A 20,497-nucleotide genomic window follows, 5' to 3' on the forward strand; every position below is an offset into this window, starting at 1 on the left:
ATAGTAGGTCCTTATTGGTTACCTATGTCACATATGAGGTTGTATCAATGTCACTGATCCAGTCCCTGGTGGCTCAGATGGTAAAGAATCTGCCTGCAATGTGGGAGCCCTGGATTCGATCCCTAGGTTGGGAAGATTCCCTAGGGGAGGGCATGGCAACCTACTCTAATATTCTTCCCTGTGTCCATGGGGTCACAAAGAGTCAGACAAGACTGAGAGACTAAGCACACAGCATGCAGTATTCCATTATATATATGTATATTGCATCTGCTTTATCCATTCATCTGTCAGTGGACATTTAGGCTTCTTCCGTGACTTGGATCTTGTGAATAGTGCTGCAATGTACATTGGGGTGCACGTGTCTTTTTGAATTAGAATTTTCTCTGGATATAGGCCGAGAAGTGGGATTGCAGGATTATATGGTAACAAAATATATACATATTTCAAATATAAACACACACACAAAGCAACAATTGTTATCCTGATAAGAGAGAAGAAATAGATGAATGGAGCAAAGATGGACTATACACAGTGTGACTCACCACTCCATGATGCCTCTAAATCTTTAAGGAAGTTGTTAACCTCATGAAGTTCTTGAGGCCAGTGGAATCTTACAGTACTGAGCCCAGACTGCATCTGGGGTGACTGTGGGGGACCTATTCCAGCACAGATGAAGGTGTGATGGCAGAGAGAAGGGAATACAGAGGATATATCAGGAAAATTTCAGACTTCCATACTGTCAGAGAGCCCCGTAGTTTTAACCAAGTGTTAGCCAGCTCTTCCCTGGTGGCTCAGATGGTAAAGCATCTGCCTACAATGCAGGGGATTCAGCTTCGATCCCTGGGTTGGGAAGAGCCTCTGGAGAAGGAAATGGAAACTCAGTCCAGTACACTTGCCTGGAAAATCCCATGGATGGAGGAGTGTGGTAGGCTACAGTCCATGGGGTTGCAAAGAGTCAGACACGACTGAGTGACCTCACTTCACTTCAGCCAGCTGTTCCAGGGTAGGTAGGGGCTGGAGGCGGGCAGTTGACATCTGAGTTTCATACACCATATAGCCCTCTGTCCTTCAAACACATCCTCCTCTTCACATCTCATACCTTTGTACCTTTGCCAGGAATGTCCTCACCCCCCCTCTAAGATGCAGATAGCCCTGAGGCACCTTTCTCCATAGCTCTAACTTTCCACCCTCTCCAGCCTCTTTCTCCACTCACCCCTGTTACTTTCATCTCCTGTTTCCATTGTGTTTGCACACATTCTCCTATTCTGGCCCTATCATGTCTGCAGGTTTCCACTTCTCCTTCCATCACCTCCACTAGGTTCTGAGCTGTGGCATGTGTTTCGATGTGTGTCTGATTGCAAGTGGATGTGTACAGAGCCATTTCCATTCGTGCCTCACAGAGAACTTCATTACTCAGTCCATAAGCATTTACTGAGCACTCAGAGGTTAAAGCGTCTGCCTGAAATGCGGGAGACCCGGGTTCAATCCCTGGGTCGGGAAGATCCCCTGGAGAAGGAAATGGCAACCCACTCTAGTATTCTTGCTCGGAGAATCCCATGGACTGAGGAGCCATGGGGTCACAAAGAGTCGGACACGACTGAGCAACTTCACTTCACTTCACTTCACTTCATGGATGACGAGCCTTCCCTGGTGGCTCAGATGGTCAAGCATCTGGCTGCAATGCAGGAGACCTGGGTTTGATCCCTGGGTCAGGAAGATCCCCTGGAGAAGGAAAAGGCAACCCACTCCAGTATTCTTGCCTGGAGAATCCCTTGGATGGAAGAGCCTGGTGGGCTACAGTCCATGGGGTCACAAAGAGTCAGACACGACTGAGTGAATTCACTTTCACTTCATGGATGATGTATGAGACAATGTACCAATAACAATGGATCAGACATAAGACTTGCCCTCAGATCTCAGACCTGAGAGAGACACAAGCAGGGCATCCATTCATTCACCTGAGAACTCATTCATCCCATGCCAAGTGCTGTCTCAAAAGAGGAGGGTAGCACAGTCTCTGCTCCAGACTTGTTCACAGCCCAGGAGTGAAGACAGGAGAGTAAACGGTGATTACAGAGCAGCATGACAAACACTGCAGATAAGAATGCCAGCATCATTGTAACCTGGACTGGGTGAATGGTGGAGTGTTTATGGAAATGAGCAAAGTTAATTTCAAGGAATCTAATGTTTCCAAGTTCTCTAATCAATATCCTTATCCTAATCAATTTTTCCATATATTATTTTTGAGGAAATATCTTTTAAAATTAATATTTTGTATGAGAAGCTCTGAAAACCTCTAAATTTGTTCCTTCTAAAATGCAAGAATAAGTTTTGAGGCTATCTCTGGCCCTGGCACAGATCGAGTGTCCAGTGTTCCACTGTGGGTGTCGCTAGTATCTCCTGTCACTGTGCATACCCACTTGCAGTAGAGGAAGTCAGAGGCCAAACACCCCAGATTCTCCACAATGGGCACCCAAATTCAGGACTGCCTTCCCAATCCCCCTTCTTTGACCTCACATTTGAATCACAGGGAACTAACGTGCTCAGCTAAAGAAGGGGTAGGGGAAACCATATGGGACATTTGTAGGCTTAGATCTGGAATCTTCTGGGCACTGGAGAAAAATGAAGTCTTGTAGAGTGAATGCACTGGAAGGAATAATTTAGTCCAACAACTTTCAGACTTCAATATATTTTCTCCTGAAGCGAAAGCTTCAGAAGAAATCCAGAAACAGATAAATGAAATTTGTTTTGATTGAAATCGGTTAGTCATTTTCAAGAGTGCACATTTGTCAACCATAAAGTCTGGCTCCCCATTTTGTAGATGAAGAAACTGCCATGCAGAGAAGGGGAAGAAATTGCCCAGGGCCTTGTGGCTCAGCTGGTAAAGAATCCCCCTGCAATGCAGGAGACCTGGGTTCAATCTCTGGGTTGGGAAGATCCCCTGGAGAAGGGAAAGACTACCCACTACAGTATTGTGGCTGGAGAATTCCATGGACTGTGTAGTCCATGGGGTCGCAAAGAGTTGGATGCAACTGAATGATTTTCACTATCACTAACCAATGAGGGAGTGGGGAGCCATGTTTCTTTATCCTGGTCCTGTATTCTCCTCTCCCCGCCTCCACTGAGTGAGAGCTCCGGTAACAGACCACAGAGCCCTGCCTGGCAGAGGAGGAGCTGGGAGGCAAGAGACCCTCCATCAAGTCCAGGACACAGAGCAGCCCCACTGGCATGTTATCATTAATGTACAAAATGTGAAATTGTGAAGAACTATTTGACAATTTTCTTATCTCAACTGGCACAGGGGAGGGTTTGTTGGGAGAGTTTTGAGGTTGTTGTGTATCCACTGCACATCCCTTGGCTGTTCACAGAGACTCAGCAAAGGCTGCACACATAAATTCACATAAATTACCTTTACAAAATGTCAGAATTAAAAGCAGATTTTTATTTTGGGGCTGTGCCTTGAGAATGTTAACCCCTTTGTGTGGATAGAAATGTCACCATCAGTAAAACACAGTTGATATCTTTGAATGCAACCCAAGCCACAGGAACTCAAGTGTGGACTTCCTCCCCAGCCTAGAACCACCTCACCTGCATGTGGGAAGCAGCTCTTATTAACAAACCATAGACTTTTCTAAGCTCCTGGTTAGTCCACAAGTACTCCTCAAGATACTATATTTTTAATCTGGTGGTGGCCACAACTTCATTCTTTATTGTCTTTAATTTTCAAAAAATTAACTAAACTGAGGGTTCAGGAGACACAAAATCCATTGGGGCCTCAGTTTCCTTATTTACAAAATGTGGAGGTTAGAATAGATTGGTGCTCTCTAATGAGGTGATCTATCTTTCCAAGGGTCCAGAGGGATGGTCTTGGGAACACTCAAGTAGCTATTCATATTTCAAAAACTTTGTGGAAATCACAATACAATAGTTTTGCATTAGGGATGCATAGGATTAAAAAATAAATTAAAAAATAAATAAATCCCATGGAGACTTAATAGAGATCTTAGGAGACAGACAGTAAAGGGAGCAAGGGAGAGGCTGGTTGTACAGGTTCTCCAGAGTGGCAGAGAGAGCAGGAAGCCAGGAAGGAATTCTGAAAACTAGATGGACAAAGAGCAAAAGTCGTGCTGAGGAAATGGAGGGTACATGACCTTAGGAAGTGGTTCACCATGAAACACTCCTGAGTTTTACCAGTATCTATATAATGTCAGTCCTGCTGTCTTGATCAGAAATATGAAATATGATACTTTTTGGACTTCCCAGGCACCAGTGATTAAGAATCTGCCTGCCAATGCAGGGGACATGGGTTCAATCCTTTGTCCGGGAAGATTCCATATGCCATGGGGCAACTAAGCCCATGAGCCACAACTGTTGAGCCTGCATGCCCTAGACCCCATGCTTTGCAACAAGAGAAACCACAGCAATAAGACACCCACACCCTGCAACCAGAGAGTAACCTGCATGCAGAGCAAACAGAAAAAGCCTGAGTATGGCAACAAAGACCCAGAGCAGTCAAATAAATAAAACAAACAAACAAAAAATGATGCTTTTTGTTACATACAAACGGTTCTTTATTAAACTTTTGTGAGAGGGAAAAAATCCATACACTCCCCCTTTCTTCACCTCTGGCTGGCTTTGTGGCCCCTCAGTGTAAGCAGTGACTCCTTTCAAGCTGATTATAAGTTCTTAGGATGGTTATGCATCTACTTCTCTGAGAAACCTATATTTATTAGAGGGTGATTAATTCTGGATCTCCCTTTGATTTTAAGAAAGCAAAAATAATTTAAGATTGTACAGTTTGTCTATAGGACAGAAATCTTTCAGTGGATAGTGGAACAGAGTCTTCCAGAATAAGTATTACAGAGCCAGGTTCATTTTGTATGACATGAAGCAAGTAAAAATGCTGATGCACTGAGGTTTGCAGCAAAGAGAGGGTTTATTCACAAGGCAACCAAGCCAGACTCAGTTCTGCCTCTCCAAGTCAAGGGGCTCTGAGTATTTATGTGATGAAGAATAAAGAAGTGGGGCAGTTGGAGATGTGGGGAGTATGAGATGTGTGGGGAAAGGTGACTGGAAAAAGGTGCAGCACTTGGCATTCTGTGCACAAGCAGCTGGGCTACTGGCTCAAGGTAAAGGCTCTGCCTACAACACAGGAAGTACGGCAGGCTCAGGCTCAGTCCCTCCGCTGGGAAGACCCCCTGGAGAAAGGAATGGCCGTCCATTCCAGTGTTCTGGCCTGGAGAATCCCATGGACAGAGGAGCCTGGTGGGCCACAGTCCATGGGGTCGCAGAGAGGAGTCAGACACACACACACACACACACACACACACACCTAGACTAGACTAGGTACAACTAGACTGCAGGCATGCTCATGGTGGAGGCACTTAGCCTAAATCTGAGGATGGGGTCTTGGCCATCTGGCATCAAAAGGTCCCCAAGTGGAGGGACACTTGCACATGTCCAGTTGGAGGGTCAGTGGTCCTAGCCGGTCCCATCCAGTTCAACTTGAACTGGAAAAAACTGACTCTAAGTTCCTGGAAAACATCTCAGCAAACCACTTCTTACATAGGCTACATGCTGTTCAGAGGACATGCAAATCTTAAACAACCTTGATTAGTGAAGCCAGGGCAAATGGATTTGCCACTGATTACCCACAGTTTCATAAGGAGATTGGAAAGTGCTAGAATGTGGGGATGTTTCTAGCTTCGACAGTCCAGTATGGAGCCCCAGAATGAACTATTAAGCAGAAAATCTGAGTAGTAGGATATAGAGTCAAGTCAGGTCCACATTATGACTTCTGTGGGCCTAAAACTTTTCCTTCTTGAATGTCTCTACCATAATAATAGCACTATTAAAACACGTTTCTATAACTGTACATAGTTCAGCATCTTATGACTTACATAATCTAGTTTGTTTTTTAGGCAAAATGCAATAGATTTGGGGTGGCCTACAAATTTCATTTTTTCCTCTGATACGAGAAAAAATGAAAACAATTTTTTGACCATGAAATTTAATTTTTCTCTTCTGATTTTTGTTGTTGTTCAGTTGCTCAGTCATGTCTGACTTTTTGTGACCCAGTGGACTTCAGTACGACAGGCTTCTCTGTCCTTCACCATCTCCTGGAGTTTGCTCAAACTCATATCCATCGAGTTGATGATGCCATGCAACCATCTCATCCTCTGTCATCCCCTTCTCCTCCTGCCCTCAATCTTTCCCAGCATCAGGGTCTCTTCCAATGAGTTGGCTCTTCACATCAGGTGGCCAAAGTATTGGGGTACTTCAGCTTTAGCATCAGTTCTTCCAATGAATATTCAGGGTTGATTTCCTTGAGGACTGACTGGTTTGATCTCCTTGCTGTCCAAGGGACTCTTGAGAGTCTTCTCCAACACCACAGTTTGAAAGCATTAATTCTTCAGCTCTCAGCCTTCTTTATGGTCCAACGCTCACAAATGTAAACGACTATTGGAAAAAGAGTAAGTTTGACCATACGTACCTCTGTCAGCAAAGTGATGTCTCTGCTTATGATTTTAAAATACATTAAAACATTTCCTGAGCCCCTACAAGTTTTGTGGACCCAAGCACTGTGCCCCTATCCATATGGATAGGTTAGTCTGATGCCAGGCAAAGGAGGAAGCTTTACCTGCAGGGCTAGTTGTGGGCTGCTGATGGGGAAAAGCTGGGAGAAGCCTGATTTGTGGGAGTTGTTTCTCCCATCCCAGAGTAAAACAAGCCTGACTGGCTGTAGACAGCTGGCAAAAGCATTTTTAGTTTATCAGTTTGTAAGTATGATAACTGCTTCTCTTTTAAATGTTACAATGGGTAGCAATGAACTAGAGTCCTGGAGTCTGATTTCATGTTTTGAATCTATTTAGCTGTATGACCCTGGGCAAGTCTTTTACATCAGTGTTCCAAACCTTGCAAAATGAAGGAACTGGAGTAGGCAACAATTCTCTAGCTATCACTTATGCTGTGTATGCTTCTGAAATATTCTTAGAAAAAGTCTCAGATACAGTAGCAGGTACTGAAGGAGGCAGGCATATGTAGACCAGGATCCAGAAATAAGTTATTTACTGCAATATGATATTAAATTTAGCTCTGAAATTTCTGGCAGCTGAGAAATAATATACAATTCTTGTTGTCTGACCAAAGGGAGGGTGGCACTTCTTTACGTATTTATTTGACATTGCTGGAGGAGGTCCTCCAGAGGGCATGGTGACTAGTTGACCAGTAAGTGAACTGAGCAATGGACCCTCCACTACATCTTTGCAATGTACCATGTACCTTTCATCCACCATCCCCAAAGCGGAAGCCCTTGTCCAGAGGTAGCCTTGAGAGAGCAATGTGGTGTTGAGACCATCTGGACTGAAGATGTGGCTGGACCAGTTAAGGCCTCTCTATAAGCTTTTAAGTTTCCAGCAGGTAGGTGTGGAGATCCACGTACCTTGTGGCCACCCAAGACAAGACGTGGTAAGTTCTCTTGTTTATGAATTCTGCCACCGGTCAATTTGGAGTGGTGTGCTTCTTTCTTTGGTCTCTTCTTGCCCTTTCTGTACAGTAGCCAGTTTCAGATTTCACCCAGGAAGCTCCTGACTTTGTGAACCAACAGATTTATTCATATATTTTATTACAAAAGGAGTGCTAACATGATTTAATTTTTTTAAAGCAAAAATTCACTTATTATCCCTCTACCTCGATACATACAAATATTTTCCCTCTAGTCTTTACCAACATAAAAATAATTCAATCATTACCACAGAAAATCTCTTTGCTTTTCTTGTCCCAAGAGATACATCCTTTACTCCATGCTGCTGTAGTACTTGCACAAATTATTTTAAAGGCTTTTATTTTCAGGATCTGCTCAGTGTCATTTAGGTAGCTAGGAAATTCCTTGACCATTGGGTGTTTAGTGGGTTTCCAATTTTTCATTACTGCCTAGAACATGCAATTAGTATTGTAGGGCTTTACTTTCTTTCTTTCTTTTTTTTTAGTCACTCAGTCGTGTCTGACTCTTTGCAACCCCATGAACTGCAGCATGTCAGGCCTTCCTATCCATCACCAACTCCCGGAGTCCACCCAAACCCACGTCCATTGAGTTGGTGATGCCTAATTATATTGTTGTAGACATGCGTTCCGGGAAACAAACTCACTCAGAAGGACAATGCAGATAGTGGAGTGCGGTTTATTATACCGGTGGGCCCAAGGCAGAGTCTTGGCCTTAGCCTACGACCCCGACCAGTTTTTGTGAAAAACTTATATACTCTAAGTGTACGTGCTCAAACCCACCTCCCCAAATTCTCTGAAACTAGTCTGAACAACGGAGAAGGCAATGGCACCCCACTCCAGTACTCTTGCCTGGAAAATCCCATGGACAGAGGAGCCTGGAAGGCTGCAGTCCATGGGGTCTTGAAGAGTTGGACATGACTGAGCGACTTCACTTTCACTTTTCACTTTCATACATTGGAGAAGGAAATGGCAACCCACTCCAGTGTTCTTGCCTGGAGAGTCCCAGAGATGGGAGTGCCTGGTGCGCTGCCCTCTATGGGGTCGCACAGAGTCGGACACAACGGAAGCGACTTAGCAGCAGCAGCAGCAGCAGCAGCAGTCTGAACAAAGGAAAAGAAAGATACAATTAAAGTTAACCCGTGATTCATATGCCTTAAGCCTAGGTAGTTAACAGCAGACATTTATCAATAGTGGTCATACCCCAATAAGCATAATAGAATTTATGATTCTATTTGGTTACACAGATAATTAGGGTATTCGTTTAGGTGAAGGAGAGTCTAGGTATGAGCCCTGGGGCTCTTCCAAGGAGGAGGGGAGTCTGGTTTTCCAGTTGGTATGTCGTTTCCATAGATACTGGGCATATAGCTAAAAGTCCACAGTCTGGCCCAAGATGGAGTCCTGCTTTCAAGATGAAGCCTGTTTTGTCTGTTTCCTCCTTCAATATGAATTCCCTAAAATGAGAAAATCAGGTCAAAAAATATGGATGAAATTCTTTTCTAAACCTTGACCCTTTGCTTCCCTTAGAAATTATTCTGCCTTGACTCTCTTGGGCACCACAAGCTAAGATCAATTTACTAGGCAATCTTAGGGAACAACAATCCTTTTCAACTCTAAATGGCTCTGGATGGGTCTGATATGAGGCAGCCTAATTTATACAGGCACAAAGCTTTTAGTATTTCAATGTATATAGTATGGTTAAGCAGAGATAGGATGCAATGTCTTATTGAATTGGGAATAAACAGCGTCTGGGCAGGTGGCATGGAGGGGGCTGCTTCAATGCGTGACACTTCTCTTATATACTGGAAGTTGTTAAAGGGAGGTAAATTCATTGTCCTTGCGAATATGTCCCCAGAAACAGAGCTGGACTCCTTCTGGACTGAGGTCTCTGTGCTGTGTTCCCGCTATTCACGGCTGTCAGAATTTAACTGGCGCGGAGGAGAGTTTCCTTCTTTCCTGGATCTCAAAAGCTCAGTCTCTAAGTGCTTCAACTTCTCATCCCCGAGTGTTTCCAGAGAAGACAGCCTGAGGGAGAGGAAGTGGTGCTAATTAAATCCTCCCTCTGTTTTCCAGGCACTGGAGCTTTTCACAGATGTCTGTTGTTAGGCTCCAGTTCACACAGTGCAGCAAATACAGAAGCAGGCTTTCCTTTCCCAAAGGCACAAATCTTCCTTCACAGGTTACAGGGAACTCTAGAAACACACTTCCTTCCAAAAGCCTCTCTAAGAGGTGGCAGACCTGCAAAAATAGAGCATGCAACTGACAGGGAGGCTACAGTGCCTCTGTGCTTGCTCTCTCTCTCATGCACACACACACACACACACACACTAAAATCCTCCTGCTTCTCCACGCGTGTCCTTGTATTTCTCACAGGCCAATAACTTGAAAAACTTATCTGAAAACTCAGTGAAGCCCTTCCTGTTGTGAGACAGAGTGCACCAAGCAGGCTTGTTGACCTCGAGTGAGGTTGGGAGTCCTAAGTGGGAGTCCAGGTGCTTTCTCTCCTCTCCAAACGTGCCCTGGGATGCGTGTGTGGATGCATGTATGCTTTCTAAGGTGCTTCTGTCATGTCCAACTCTCTGCAACCCTATGGATTCTATGGACCGCCAGGCTTATCTGTCCATGGGATTCTCCAGGCAAGAATACTGGAGTGAGTTGCCATTTCCTTCTCCAGGGGATCTTCCCGACCCAGGGATTGAATCCGAGTCTCTTATGTCTCCTGCATACGCAGGCAGGTTCTTTACCACTAGCACCACCTGTGCCATGGGTGGGGTGGCGGTTGGGTGGGTGGCATCCCACCAACTCTGGGATCCTCAGAGAGATGGAAACAAATCCATCATTCTAGGGTTGCTGGGAGAATCAGAGGAAATAACCTGTAATGTGATCAGCAGAGGGATTTTTGCTTGTGAGTCTCTGACCAGCCATGTGTTCCCTCCACTCAAGCCCCTCAGGGTGACTATGTATGTCCACATTTGCCTGAGACAATGCTGCTTTACGCCTATCATCCTAGCATAAGTGTTAATGGCACTTTTTTCATGCTCAGAAGTATCCAGGGTTCAGTTCAGTCCAGTTGAGTCTCTAAGTTGTGTCCGACTCTTTGCGACCCCATGAATCGCAGCACACCAGGCCTCCCTGTCCATCACCAGCTCTGGGAGTTCACTCAGACTCACGTCCATCCAGTCAGTGATGCCATCCAGCCATCTCATTCTCTGTCGTCCCCTTCTCCTCCTGCCCCCAATCCTTCCCAGCATCAGAGTCTTTTCCAATGAGTCAACTGTTCGCATGAGGTGGCCAAACTACTGGAGTTTCAGCTTTAGCATCATTCCTTCCAAAGAAATCCCAGGGTTGATCTCCTTCAGAATGGACTGGTTGGATCTCCTTGCAGTCCAAGGGACTCTCAAGAGTCTTCTCCAACACCACAGTTCAAAAGCATCAATTCTTCGGCTCTCAGCTTTCTTCACAGTCCAACTCTCACATCCATACATGACCAGTGGAAAAACCATAGCCTTGACTAGATGGACATTTGTTGGCAAAGTAATGTCTCTGCTTTTGAATATGCTATCTAGGTTGGTCATAACTTTCCTTCCAAAGAGTAATAATCTTTTAATTCCATGGCTGCAGTCACCATCTGCAGTGATTTTGGAGCCCCCCAAAATAAAGTCTGAACTGTTTCCCCATCTATTTCCCATGAAGTGATGGGACCGGATGCCATGATCTTCGTTTCTGAATGTTGAGCTTTAAGCCAACTTTTTCACTCTCCTCTTTCACTTTCATCAAGAAGCTCTTTAGTTCCTCTTCACTTTCTGCCATAAGGGTGGTGTCATCTGCATATCTGAAGTTATTGACATTTCTTCCAGCAATCTTGATTCCAGCTTGTGCTTCTTCCAGCTCAGTGTTTCTCATGATGTACTCTGCAGAGAAGTTAAATAAGCAGGGTCACAATATACAGCCTTGACATACTCCTTTTCCTATTTGGAACCAGTCTGTTGTTCCATGTCCAGTTCTAACTGTTGCTTCCTGGCCTGCATACAGATTTCTCAAGAGGCAGGTCAGGTGGTCTGGTACTCCCATCTCTCTCAGAATTTTCCACAGTTTATTGTGATCCACACAGTCAAAGGCTTTGGCATAGTCAATAAAGCAGAAATAGATGTTTTTCTGGAACTCTCTTGCTTTTTCCATGATCCAGGGTTAGGCAATAAATTATATGCTAGTACTATTTTACCACCCTTGACTACTTTAATTATTCCCAGTTTCAATAATGTAATTTACTGTGGGTAGGCACTTGCCGAGGTCCAGCCCCGGTGGATCCAGGGTAATTTGAAGGGGAGATGGAGTAAGTGAGGAAAAACTTATTTATTTAGAAATATAAAAGAGATTAGGAAGAAACAGTATAGTAGGAAAATTCAGTGGAGAAAAGATGCTGAATAACTTGGTTTACACAGAAAGCTAATAAAGTTCCAGAGAAGGAACTTGCACCATCTATGGTTAGGCCACAGGCACCCACTTGAATAGCAGAGGGTGCCCCGCCCTGGGCTCCCTCTCGTGTGGATCTTAGAAGCCAGGGCAAGTAAGTAGACTTGGAGAGCCTCCATGCCCCAGATGGGAATTCAGCCTGAAAAGGAGAGGGAGGGAGAAGGAGAAAGAGAGAGAGAGAGACTCGACACGGGGGGAGCCAAATTTCCACGAAACCAGTTCGAGAAGCTGGTCTGAGAAACTGGTCCATCCTTTATTGTTCAAAAAGCTTTTTATACTTTTTGGTTGTACATAGAGATCAATGGATAATACAAAATTATGCAGTGTCAACAGCCCTGACTCTTATCGAGACCAGGCTTTTTCTCTACATACCTAGTTGTATACATAAATCTTAGGTGGTTTACATCATCTTCCAGCCAGAAGGCCAATTAACACTTTACAGCCCTTTTCTGTTAAGGGTAATAGTGTTGTTCTTCCCATAGTCTGGTGCCACTCTCAGAAAGCACTAAATAAAGTTACATTTTACATAGCAAGGACACAACAATTTATAACAAGAAAGTGGAGTACAGTGATTTCTAACAAAGAGGAAGTTCATTAACTCAAAAGTCTAGTATTGCTAACATCAAAACTACTATATTCCTATTTCTGCATCCCGATTACATTGATTATATCCTCCCAGGTGCCTAAAAGATAAAGGATATGGAGGCCTGGCGGCAAACATTAACTCAACAATGGAACCCTTCACCAAGCTAATTCTTAGCTCTGCTGCTGCTGCTAAGGCACTTCAGTCATGTCCGACTCTGTGCGACCCCATAGACGGCAGCCCACCAGGCTCCCCCATCCCTGGGACTCTCCAGGCAAGAACGCTGGGGTGGGTTGCCATTTCCTTCTCCAATGCATGAAAATGAAAAGGGAAAGTGGAATCGCTCAGTCGTGTCCAACCTTCAGCGACCCCATGGACTGCAGCCTACCAGGTTCCTCTATCCATGGGATTTTCCAGGCAAGAGTACTGGAGTGGGGGTGCCATTGCCTTCTCTGAATTCTTAGCTCTAAAAGGCTCTATATCTTTAAGATGTTTTGAGCTTCATGCCTCTCATGGTTGAGGTTGTAAACAATCCACAAGTTGTAAAGACTGGTCAGGTAAGTTAGGGTTTAAACCAAGACATTCTGTTTATATGCAGGAGACTGTTAACTGGAGCTCTGAATTAACTCTTTCGGGGATAGCCCCCAGTTATGTCAGAAGAGTATAGTATGAAGTGAATGAAGTTGCTCAGTCGTGTCCGACTCTTTGTGACCCCGTGGACTGTAACCTATCAGGCTCCTCCGTCCATGGGATTTTCCAGGCAAGAATACTGGAGTGGGTTGCCATTTCCTTCTCCAGGGGATCTTCCTGACCCAGGGATTGAACCCGGGCCTCCCTCCTTGCAGGCAAATGCTTTAACCTCTGAGCCACCAGGGAAGCCCAGAGTATATAGCAGACAGTAAACAGACAGATTTTGGTTTCGGGGTAGATGCTCAGACAGAGGACCCCTTGAGACCTGACTCGCCTTCCCCATCAGGCCTCTCTGCATGACCTTGTCACGGGTGCTTCTCACTTTTTGTTGTTTCACAAAGAGGAAGGAAATGGAATTTGTGGGAAGGAGCCCTAAGACAAAGATGGCATTCCCAGTCCCATGGTGATGCTGGGCATGAGAACTTCCTCCGTCGTAGCATTGGGCACGTGTGCACAGCAGCTGTAACTATGTGGCCTCAGCTTGAGAAAGGTCACTTGGTTGAGGACACCTTTTGCTAGGCTAGCATGTAGCTTCTATTTTGTTTTGCTTTGTGATACTTCTTTTAATGTACAAAATATTAGTGAATCTACTGTGTTTCTATTTATGTTAAGTCAGAGGTAGTCATTGTAAGCATCCAGAGACTTATGAAAACAGAAAATAAAAATCACCTGTAACTCTATCAGCAGTAGCAGTAGGAGTAACTCTATCATTCAGAGACAATCATTGTCTTTTTTAAGTTGAGGTCTACTTGATATACAATGCAATATACATTTCAGGTATACAACATAGTGATCTACAACTTTTAAAGGTTACCCCAGTTATAGTTATAAAATATCAGCTATATTTCCTGTGCTGTACAATATGTCCTCATAGCTTCTTTATTTCATACATAGTAGTTGAAAGTGAAAGTCACTCAGTCTTGTACAATTCTTTGTGACCCCTTGGACTATACAGTCCGTGGAATTCTCCAGGCCAGAATACTAGAGTGGGCATCCTTTCCCTTCTCCAGGAGATCTTCCCAACTAAGGGATTGAACCCAGGTCTCCTGCACTGCAGGTGGATTCTTTACCAGCTGAGCCACAAGGGAAGCCCAAGAATACTGGAGTGGGTAGCTTATCACTTCTCCAGCAGATCTTCCCACATCAGGTATCGAACTAGGGTCTCCTGCATTGCAGGTAGATTTTTTACCAGCTGAGCTCCCAGAGAAGCCCATGCATAGTAGTTGATACCTCCTAATTCCTTACCTTATCAGGTCCTTTCCCCTTTCCCTCTCCCCACTGGTAACCACTAGATTTTCAGAGATGATCATTGTTCATATTTTATTTTACTTATTTTTAGATTTTTTTTCCTAACTTCTATCCTACCATACATGTATATATGTATGCTAGTTCAGGTATTATGTCTTCCCTTCCTTCCTGCCTCCCTCATTCCCACTCACCCTCCCTTCCTTCCTTCTTTCTGAATTATTGTAACAAATTTGAATAACATTTTCATAATATTTTATAACTTATTTTTTCCATTAGCATTACATTTTGGACATCATTCTGTAGTAAAAATATATTCTCACATTTCTGATGACCAAATTGTATTTGTGCACTATAACTCTTGTCTTAGCCAATTATCTGCTGATGGATACTTAGTTTCACTATTTATATCTTTAGTATTAGACACAATGTTGTGTGAGTGTCTAATGTTGCTATTACATACAATATTTTGCTGTTAGACTTGAAGTTATGTTGTTTTTCTTTTCTATTAGACACAATGTTGTAATGCATGACTTTCTATATTTATATCTTTTGGCATTTGTCTAAATTATTTCTTTAGGATACATTTTAATTTTTTAATTAAAAATTTTTCTTTTGAAATATAGTTGATGTACAATGTTATATGTAGCAGGTGTACAATGTAGTGATTCACAATTTTTAAAGATTATATTTCATTTATAGCTATTATAAAATATTGGTCATATTCCCTGTGTTGTACAATATGTCCTTGAGGATACATTTTTAGAATTGCAATTTTTCAGTTACAAGAAAGCCACTCAGTTCTAAGTGCTTCTGTGCCCTATTAGTAAGAAGTACATAAGCAAGTGCATTATCATTGCTTTTAACTCCTAAATAAGCTCACAGGCTAGTAGACTTTCAAGAAAAAACACTTCAAAAACTTGAAGAGAAATTGTGTAGTGATAATAATTTCATATTGTTCTTTCCTTGTTTACCTTCCTGTTCCATGGAATTAAAGATGGGGAAAATGGAACTACTTGTAGCTTCTTTTTTTCTGTCCAGAGAGTCTCTGCTGCTTCCCCTGGTAAATGTCCCCTGATGATCACAGAGTCTCTGTTCCTGAACTCCATCAGTCAGTGCATCTGTTCAGTTAATGTGAGGTGGGTTTGTCAGTTTCAGGAGCTTTGGTTGTTCATCATGGGCTTTTTTGCCATAGTTAAGACACAGGTGACTTTATTTTTTTTCCCTGAGAATTTTGTTTCTTTGTTTTAGGCTAAAGAAATGTCAAGAATTGGGAGCTTTGAGGGATTCCAGCCTGTGTCTCTGAAGCGAGAGGAAAATGACCAACCTTCTGAGACGGATCAGCTGTCCATGGAGGAGAGGGAACCAGAAACACGGGTCCCAGCGCCAAAGCAGATTTCAAGGCTGCCAAGTGTGGTTGAATCAGCTCTCTACCCGAATCCCTATCACAAGCCTTATCTCTCACGGAAGTACTTCGTCACTCGGGTAAAATCATAAAACCATTAGTGTTCTTAAATACTGCATAAGACTTCTCTTTAAAATTCTAATATTCTTCCATATACCACATTTTATCAACAGTTTTCACATTTCTTATCTCATGTAATAGCTATAGTAACTGTGAAGTAGGCATCTTTATCTCCATGTTACAGGTGAAGGATCTGAATTTCAGAGAAGTTATGGGTCTATTTTGACCACCAGAGAAGCAGGTCCTCCAGTTCCCATGGGTCTTTGGCTCCTCAGTTTTGTATTCCTGCTAAACCTGACCTCAATAAGTTAATGCTCCATGAAGAGAAAACCAGACTTGCTAGAAGAATATAAAGCTGAGAGCCCAGAGGGAGTATTTGCTCTATGTTAGGAAAAGACATGAGTGATGGAATAGAAAGCATTGCTGAGAATACCTGAACCTCAAGGGTATACAGGGCATGCTGGTAGTACAGTGTAGGGGCAGGCACTTCATTTCAAGTATAGAGTTGCAGTCTGGAACTCAGCTTCTTCCCTGTGCATCAAAGCTGGGGAGTAAATAGATGGGTGCATAATGAGGGTGGTTTTATATATCCAAATGTTAAAAATATTTCAGACTTCTCACATTTGGATCAAGTAGAAACATCCTTGGTTTCTAGTACTTTCCTCTGTCTTGAATTCTCCTTCTTGTTTATAGATCTGCTTTAACAATCCTTTAACTTTCTTGTCAACACACTAGCAGTGAGCTCATAGGCTAGGCTATAAACAATTGGAGGATAAACTGCGGATTGTACACTGTGGCAGCAGAGACCACCTGAATTTTCACGGGTACCTGGAGCATCTCTTTACTGACATTTTTTTTCAACTCAACCCCTAAATAAGTGGTGGCTAAGAGTTTGAGGCTATTTATAATGTTTTAATTAATAAACTTGGATTTTCTAGCTTTTAAAGTTAAACTTTGGTTAAGATAAAGTTGTAACTAAAGAGACTCAGTGTGTGTGTGTTTGAAAACATATATCCACATTACCTATATTCAGTGAGTCCTAGTTATATCCAGTGACTCATGTGTGCAAATTACTGGCATGTTCCTTATTATGTGAGTGTTTGTGTTTTTTTGTGTGTGTGTTTGTGTGTGTGTGTGTTTTTGCATATGTAAAGCAAATGGCTTGTTTTCCAAAGCATATTAACTTTTTTGAATATGCAAAGTTTAGTTGTAAGATATATCTGGGATAAAAATCAAAGCATCCCTTAGAATGTCCATCTTTTTAATATTGATGATGTATCTATCAGGGTTAGATGAGAGAAGAACAGTGATGAATGATATGGAATAAGAGATGTATCATTAGAAGCTGGTACAATTAAGATAGCTGCCTGAGAAATCTATGCAAAGCTGTTGTCTTTGCATCTATTGATGGGTCTGGAGGTGCTATACATCAACCAGCTGGCCATTGTGTAGTAGAACTAGGGAACAGGGAACCTACATGGATGAATTAGAATTCCTTTTGATCCAGCAGCACTCACCACAGAAAAATGGAACCTGTGTTGCTCTCCCACCAAGTTTGGATTTGAAGATGTGAGTCATTTTCAGGAAAAGCCAGTGTTCTCCACCGAGTGAGCTGCACACTTACTCAGTTCAGGGAAGGAGGCTCTGAGGGAGGAAGTTTGACTGTAACAAAAAAAGCTATGGTCCAGCGGCTTCCCCCACCCTCTTTCATACCATCAAGCAAACAAGAGATGGCATTGTTCAGCAGCTCTGAACAATGGGGTCTGATTGGCTGCCCTGATCTTCAGCAAGAACACAACTGATGTTTCACTTCTGCCTTTCAAGTCTGACACAAATGTCTGTTGTGGCCAACGCTAATTTCGAAGCAGACAAGAAAGGGAATTCTAGAAAATGTAGTTATAGCTTAGCTAAATTGACACAGATCTGGTTTACAAGGATTCTGTAAATTCTTGTAAAGTTACAACAGAACTTTTCTTTATTTATTTACATGATGCTTTTATTTGTGTGGCTCTGTGTAGCTTATAAGAGACAGTCTCCTGGAGCAGCACTGTGAGGTACGCAGAGAAAGGCTTATCAGTCTTGTTTTAGGAGTAAATGCATTGAAGCTTCAGAGGAGTTAAGTGACTAAGTCATATGATATTAGTGTAAAAGCTGTAGCTAGACTCTGTGTCTTCTAAGTCTGGTGGTCTTTCTACCATAAAGTACAATTGAACTTAGGATGTTTTAGTAAAGGTTTTCTATTACTGACTCTGATTCACATGACAAACATCTTTTCCACCAGGTGTATAGAAAACAACTTTAAGTTCTCAAGAGCTTGGGAAGGAAAACTTTCTTCTAATTTTGTCAGCGAGTCTGAAGTAGACACGAGGGCTCTTTAGGAGGTAACTGAGGGCTACATTCCCAAGGCAGTCAGCATTCACTTTCCATCAGATTAAGAGACAGAATATGAAGAGGTTTTTTTTCTTGGTTTCTTTCTTTCTTGTTTTTTAGCACATAAGTATAATGAATGTGCTTTAATGCATTCTAGGATAATGAAAATGAGATTGTGGGTTCGACTGAAACAATGATAAATATTAGTTTGAATAAATAAAGGAATGATATGGTTTTACTACCTTGTAAACCACAGATCTGTTGATGTGGTGGTAGCTGAGGAAATGGGAGGAGATGTGTGTGTGTGGTGTATATGTAGACATAAATTTCTTCTCTTCAAAGTATGGATAAAATGTCAGTTTTATCTGAGAGTTTAAATAAGCTACTTTTTAAAGTGTTCTTAATACAGTGTAAGACACATCTATTAACTTTTCATAAACAGCATCTCTTGCTATTCTAAATACTTTCTTCCTCTTTTTTTTTGATTAATTTGGCATTCACATTTCTTTAAGTGGTAATAAAGAATGGCATTGAGATGCCCATGACCTCACCGTGACCTCTAAAGTAAGGTATAAATGTAGACATATAGAAGACAATGGCACCCCACTCCAGCACTCTTGCCTGGAAAATCCCATGGACAGAGGAACCTAGTAGGCTGCAGTCCGTGGGGTCGCAAAGAGGGAGACACGACTGAGCGACTTCACTTTCACTTTTTACTTTCATGCATTGGAGAAGGAAATGGCAACCCACTCCAGTGTTCTTGCCTGGAGAATTCCTGGGACGGGGGGAGCCTGGTGGGCTGCCGTCCATGGGATTGCACAGAGTCGGACACGACTGAAGTGACTTAGCAGCAGCAGCAGGGTCTGTAGCAGCAAAGAGATTTATTTTTATTTATTTATTTCAGCAAAGAGATTTAAATGAAGGAAGCTAACTCATTTTCTCAAGGGATAATTAAATCAGAGCAGGACTGTGAATGACTCAGACCTATGAAACATTCATCACATCACAAGTTATCACTTCTTGGAGCTGAAGGGAGCTCTAGTCCAGTGATGATCTGGTGCGGTGCTTCTCAGCTTTATCATGCAAACAGATTACCTGGAAAGCTTGTTAGAATATTGGTCTGATTCAGTCGGTCTGGGATGAGGCCTTAGATTCTGCATTTATGTGCACTCTATGGAAATACTCATGCTTTCTGTCCACAGATCACGCTTTGAAAACCAAGTTGCTAGTCAACACTCTCATTTTTAGTGGCAACTAAGACCCAGAGAGGGGCAGTGGCTGACCTGAAGTCCGAACACTTAGTGCACACTGACTTGCCCAAGAAGCTAATAAGAACCAAAGCTGGGTTTAGAGTTTATGTTTCCCAATTCCCATTCATAGTTCTTGATCCCATGCAGTGATTTAAAAGAAATCAATTTATTACAGTGTAAGAATTTTAAGGCTATGTAGCAAATGCAGAAGAGCAATAAGACTGAGTAGAAAAAGTTCTTGGCCTTGCATTTTATTATATGGTTTTAAAATAATTTCACTGGAGGTGGTTTATAATTCCACAGCTCAAAGTTAATGAAAATATATAAATATGCTTTTATACATTTTGGTGAATATCCTTTCTTACTTTTTTCTTACATGTACATTTTATTGTGTAAAACATAGGGTTACATCTGTTGTGTGTGCTCAGGTGCTCAGTTATGTCTGACTCTTTGCAGCCCCATGGGGTGTAACCTACCAGGCTCCTTTGTCCTTGGGATTCTCTAGGCAAGTGTACTGGCATGGGTAGTCATTCCCTTCTTGAGAGGATCTTCCGACCCAGGGATTGAACCTGGATAGACTGCATTGCAGGCAAATCCTTTACCATTTGAGCCACCAGAGAAGTATCATGGAAATGTAATACAATTTACTTAAGTTTTGCCATATATTTAGGCTGCTTTTTGTTCATATCTTTTAACTTGGAAGGGAAAGTTATTCCTTGGCTCACTGAGACAGATGGACTCAATTTCTTAGCTGCCAGGTGTGGACACCTAATGCTATAATAAGAGGGAGGATCGATTATATGAGTTTCAAGTTGGATATGGAAATATATGACAATTTAGGGCAAACCAGAGGCATTCTTAGCATCATAATATTGTGCATTAGATCACATCTCTGAATATCTGGTCATAAAACAAGTTAAT

General features: G+C 42.6%; 1 protein-coding gene across 2 annotated transcripts in view; it reads left to right on the plus strand.

Moving 5' to 3' along the window:
* Positions 1 to 20,497, plus strand: part of TPRG1 (tumor protein p63 regulated 1) — a 158,687-nt gene that overhangs the window by 23,410 nt on the left and 114,780 nt on the right. Inside the window, exons 1-2 of one of the 2 annotated variants that reach the window (XM_040253119.1) lie at positions 15,530 to 15,630; positions 15,743 to 15,976. In XM_040253119.1, coding sequence (XP_040109053.1) covers positions 15,752 to 15,976 — 225 coding nt within the window. In that variant the 5' untranslated portion in view covers positions 15,530 to 15,630; positions 15,743 to 15,751. Of the gene's footprint in view, positions 1 to 15,529; positions 15,631 to 15,742; positions 15,977 to 20,497 lie in introns of those variants that run through there. The other variant, XM_040253120.1, reaches the window with a different exon arrangement.

Source organism: Oryx dammah, unplaced genomic scaffold, assembly GCF_014754425.2.
Source record: "Oryx dammah isolate SB20612 unplaced genomic scaffold, SCBI_Odam_1.1 HiC_scaffold_2, whole genome shotgun sequence".
In the NCBI taxonomy this organism is placed as follows: domain Eukaryota; kingdom Metazoa; phylum Chordata; class Mammalia; order Artiodactyla; family Bovidae; genus Oryx; species Oryx dammah.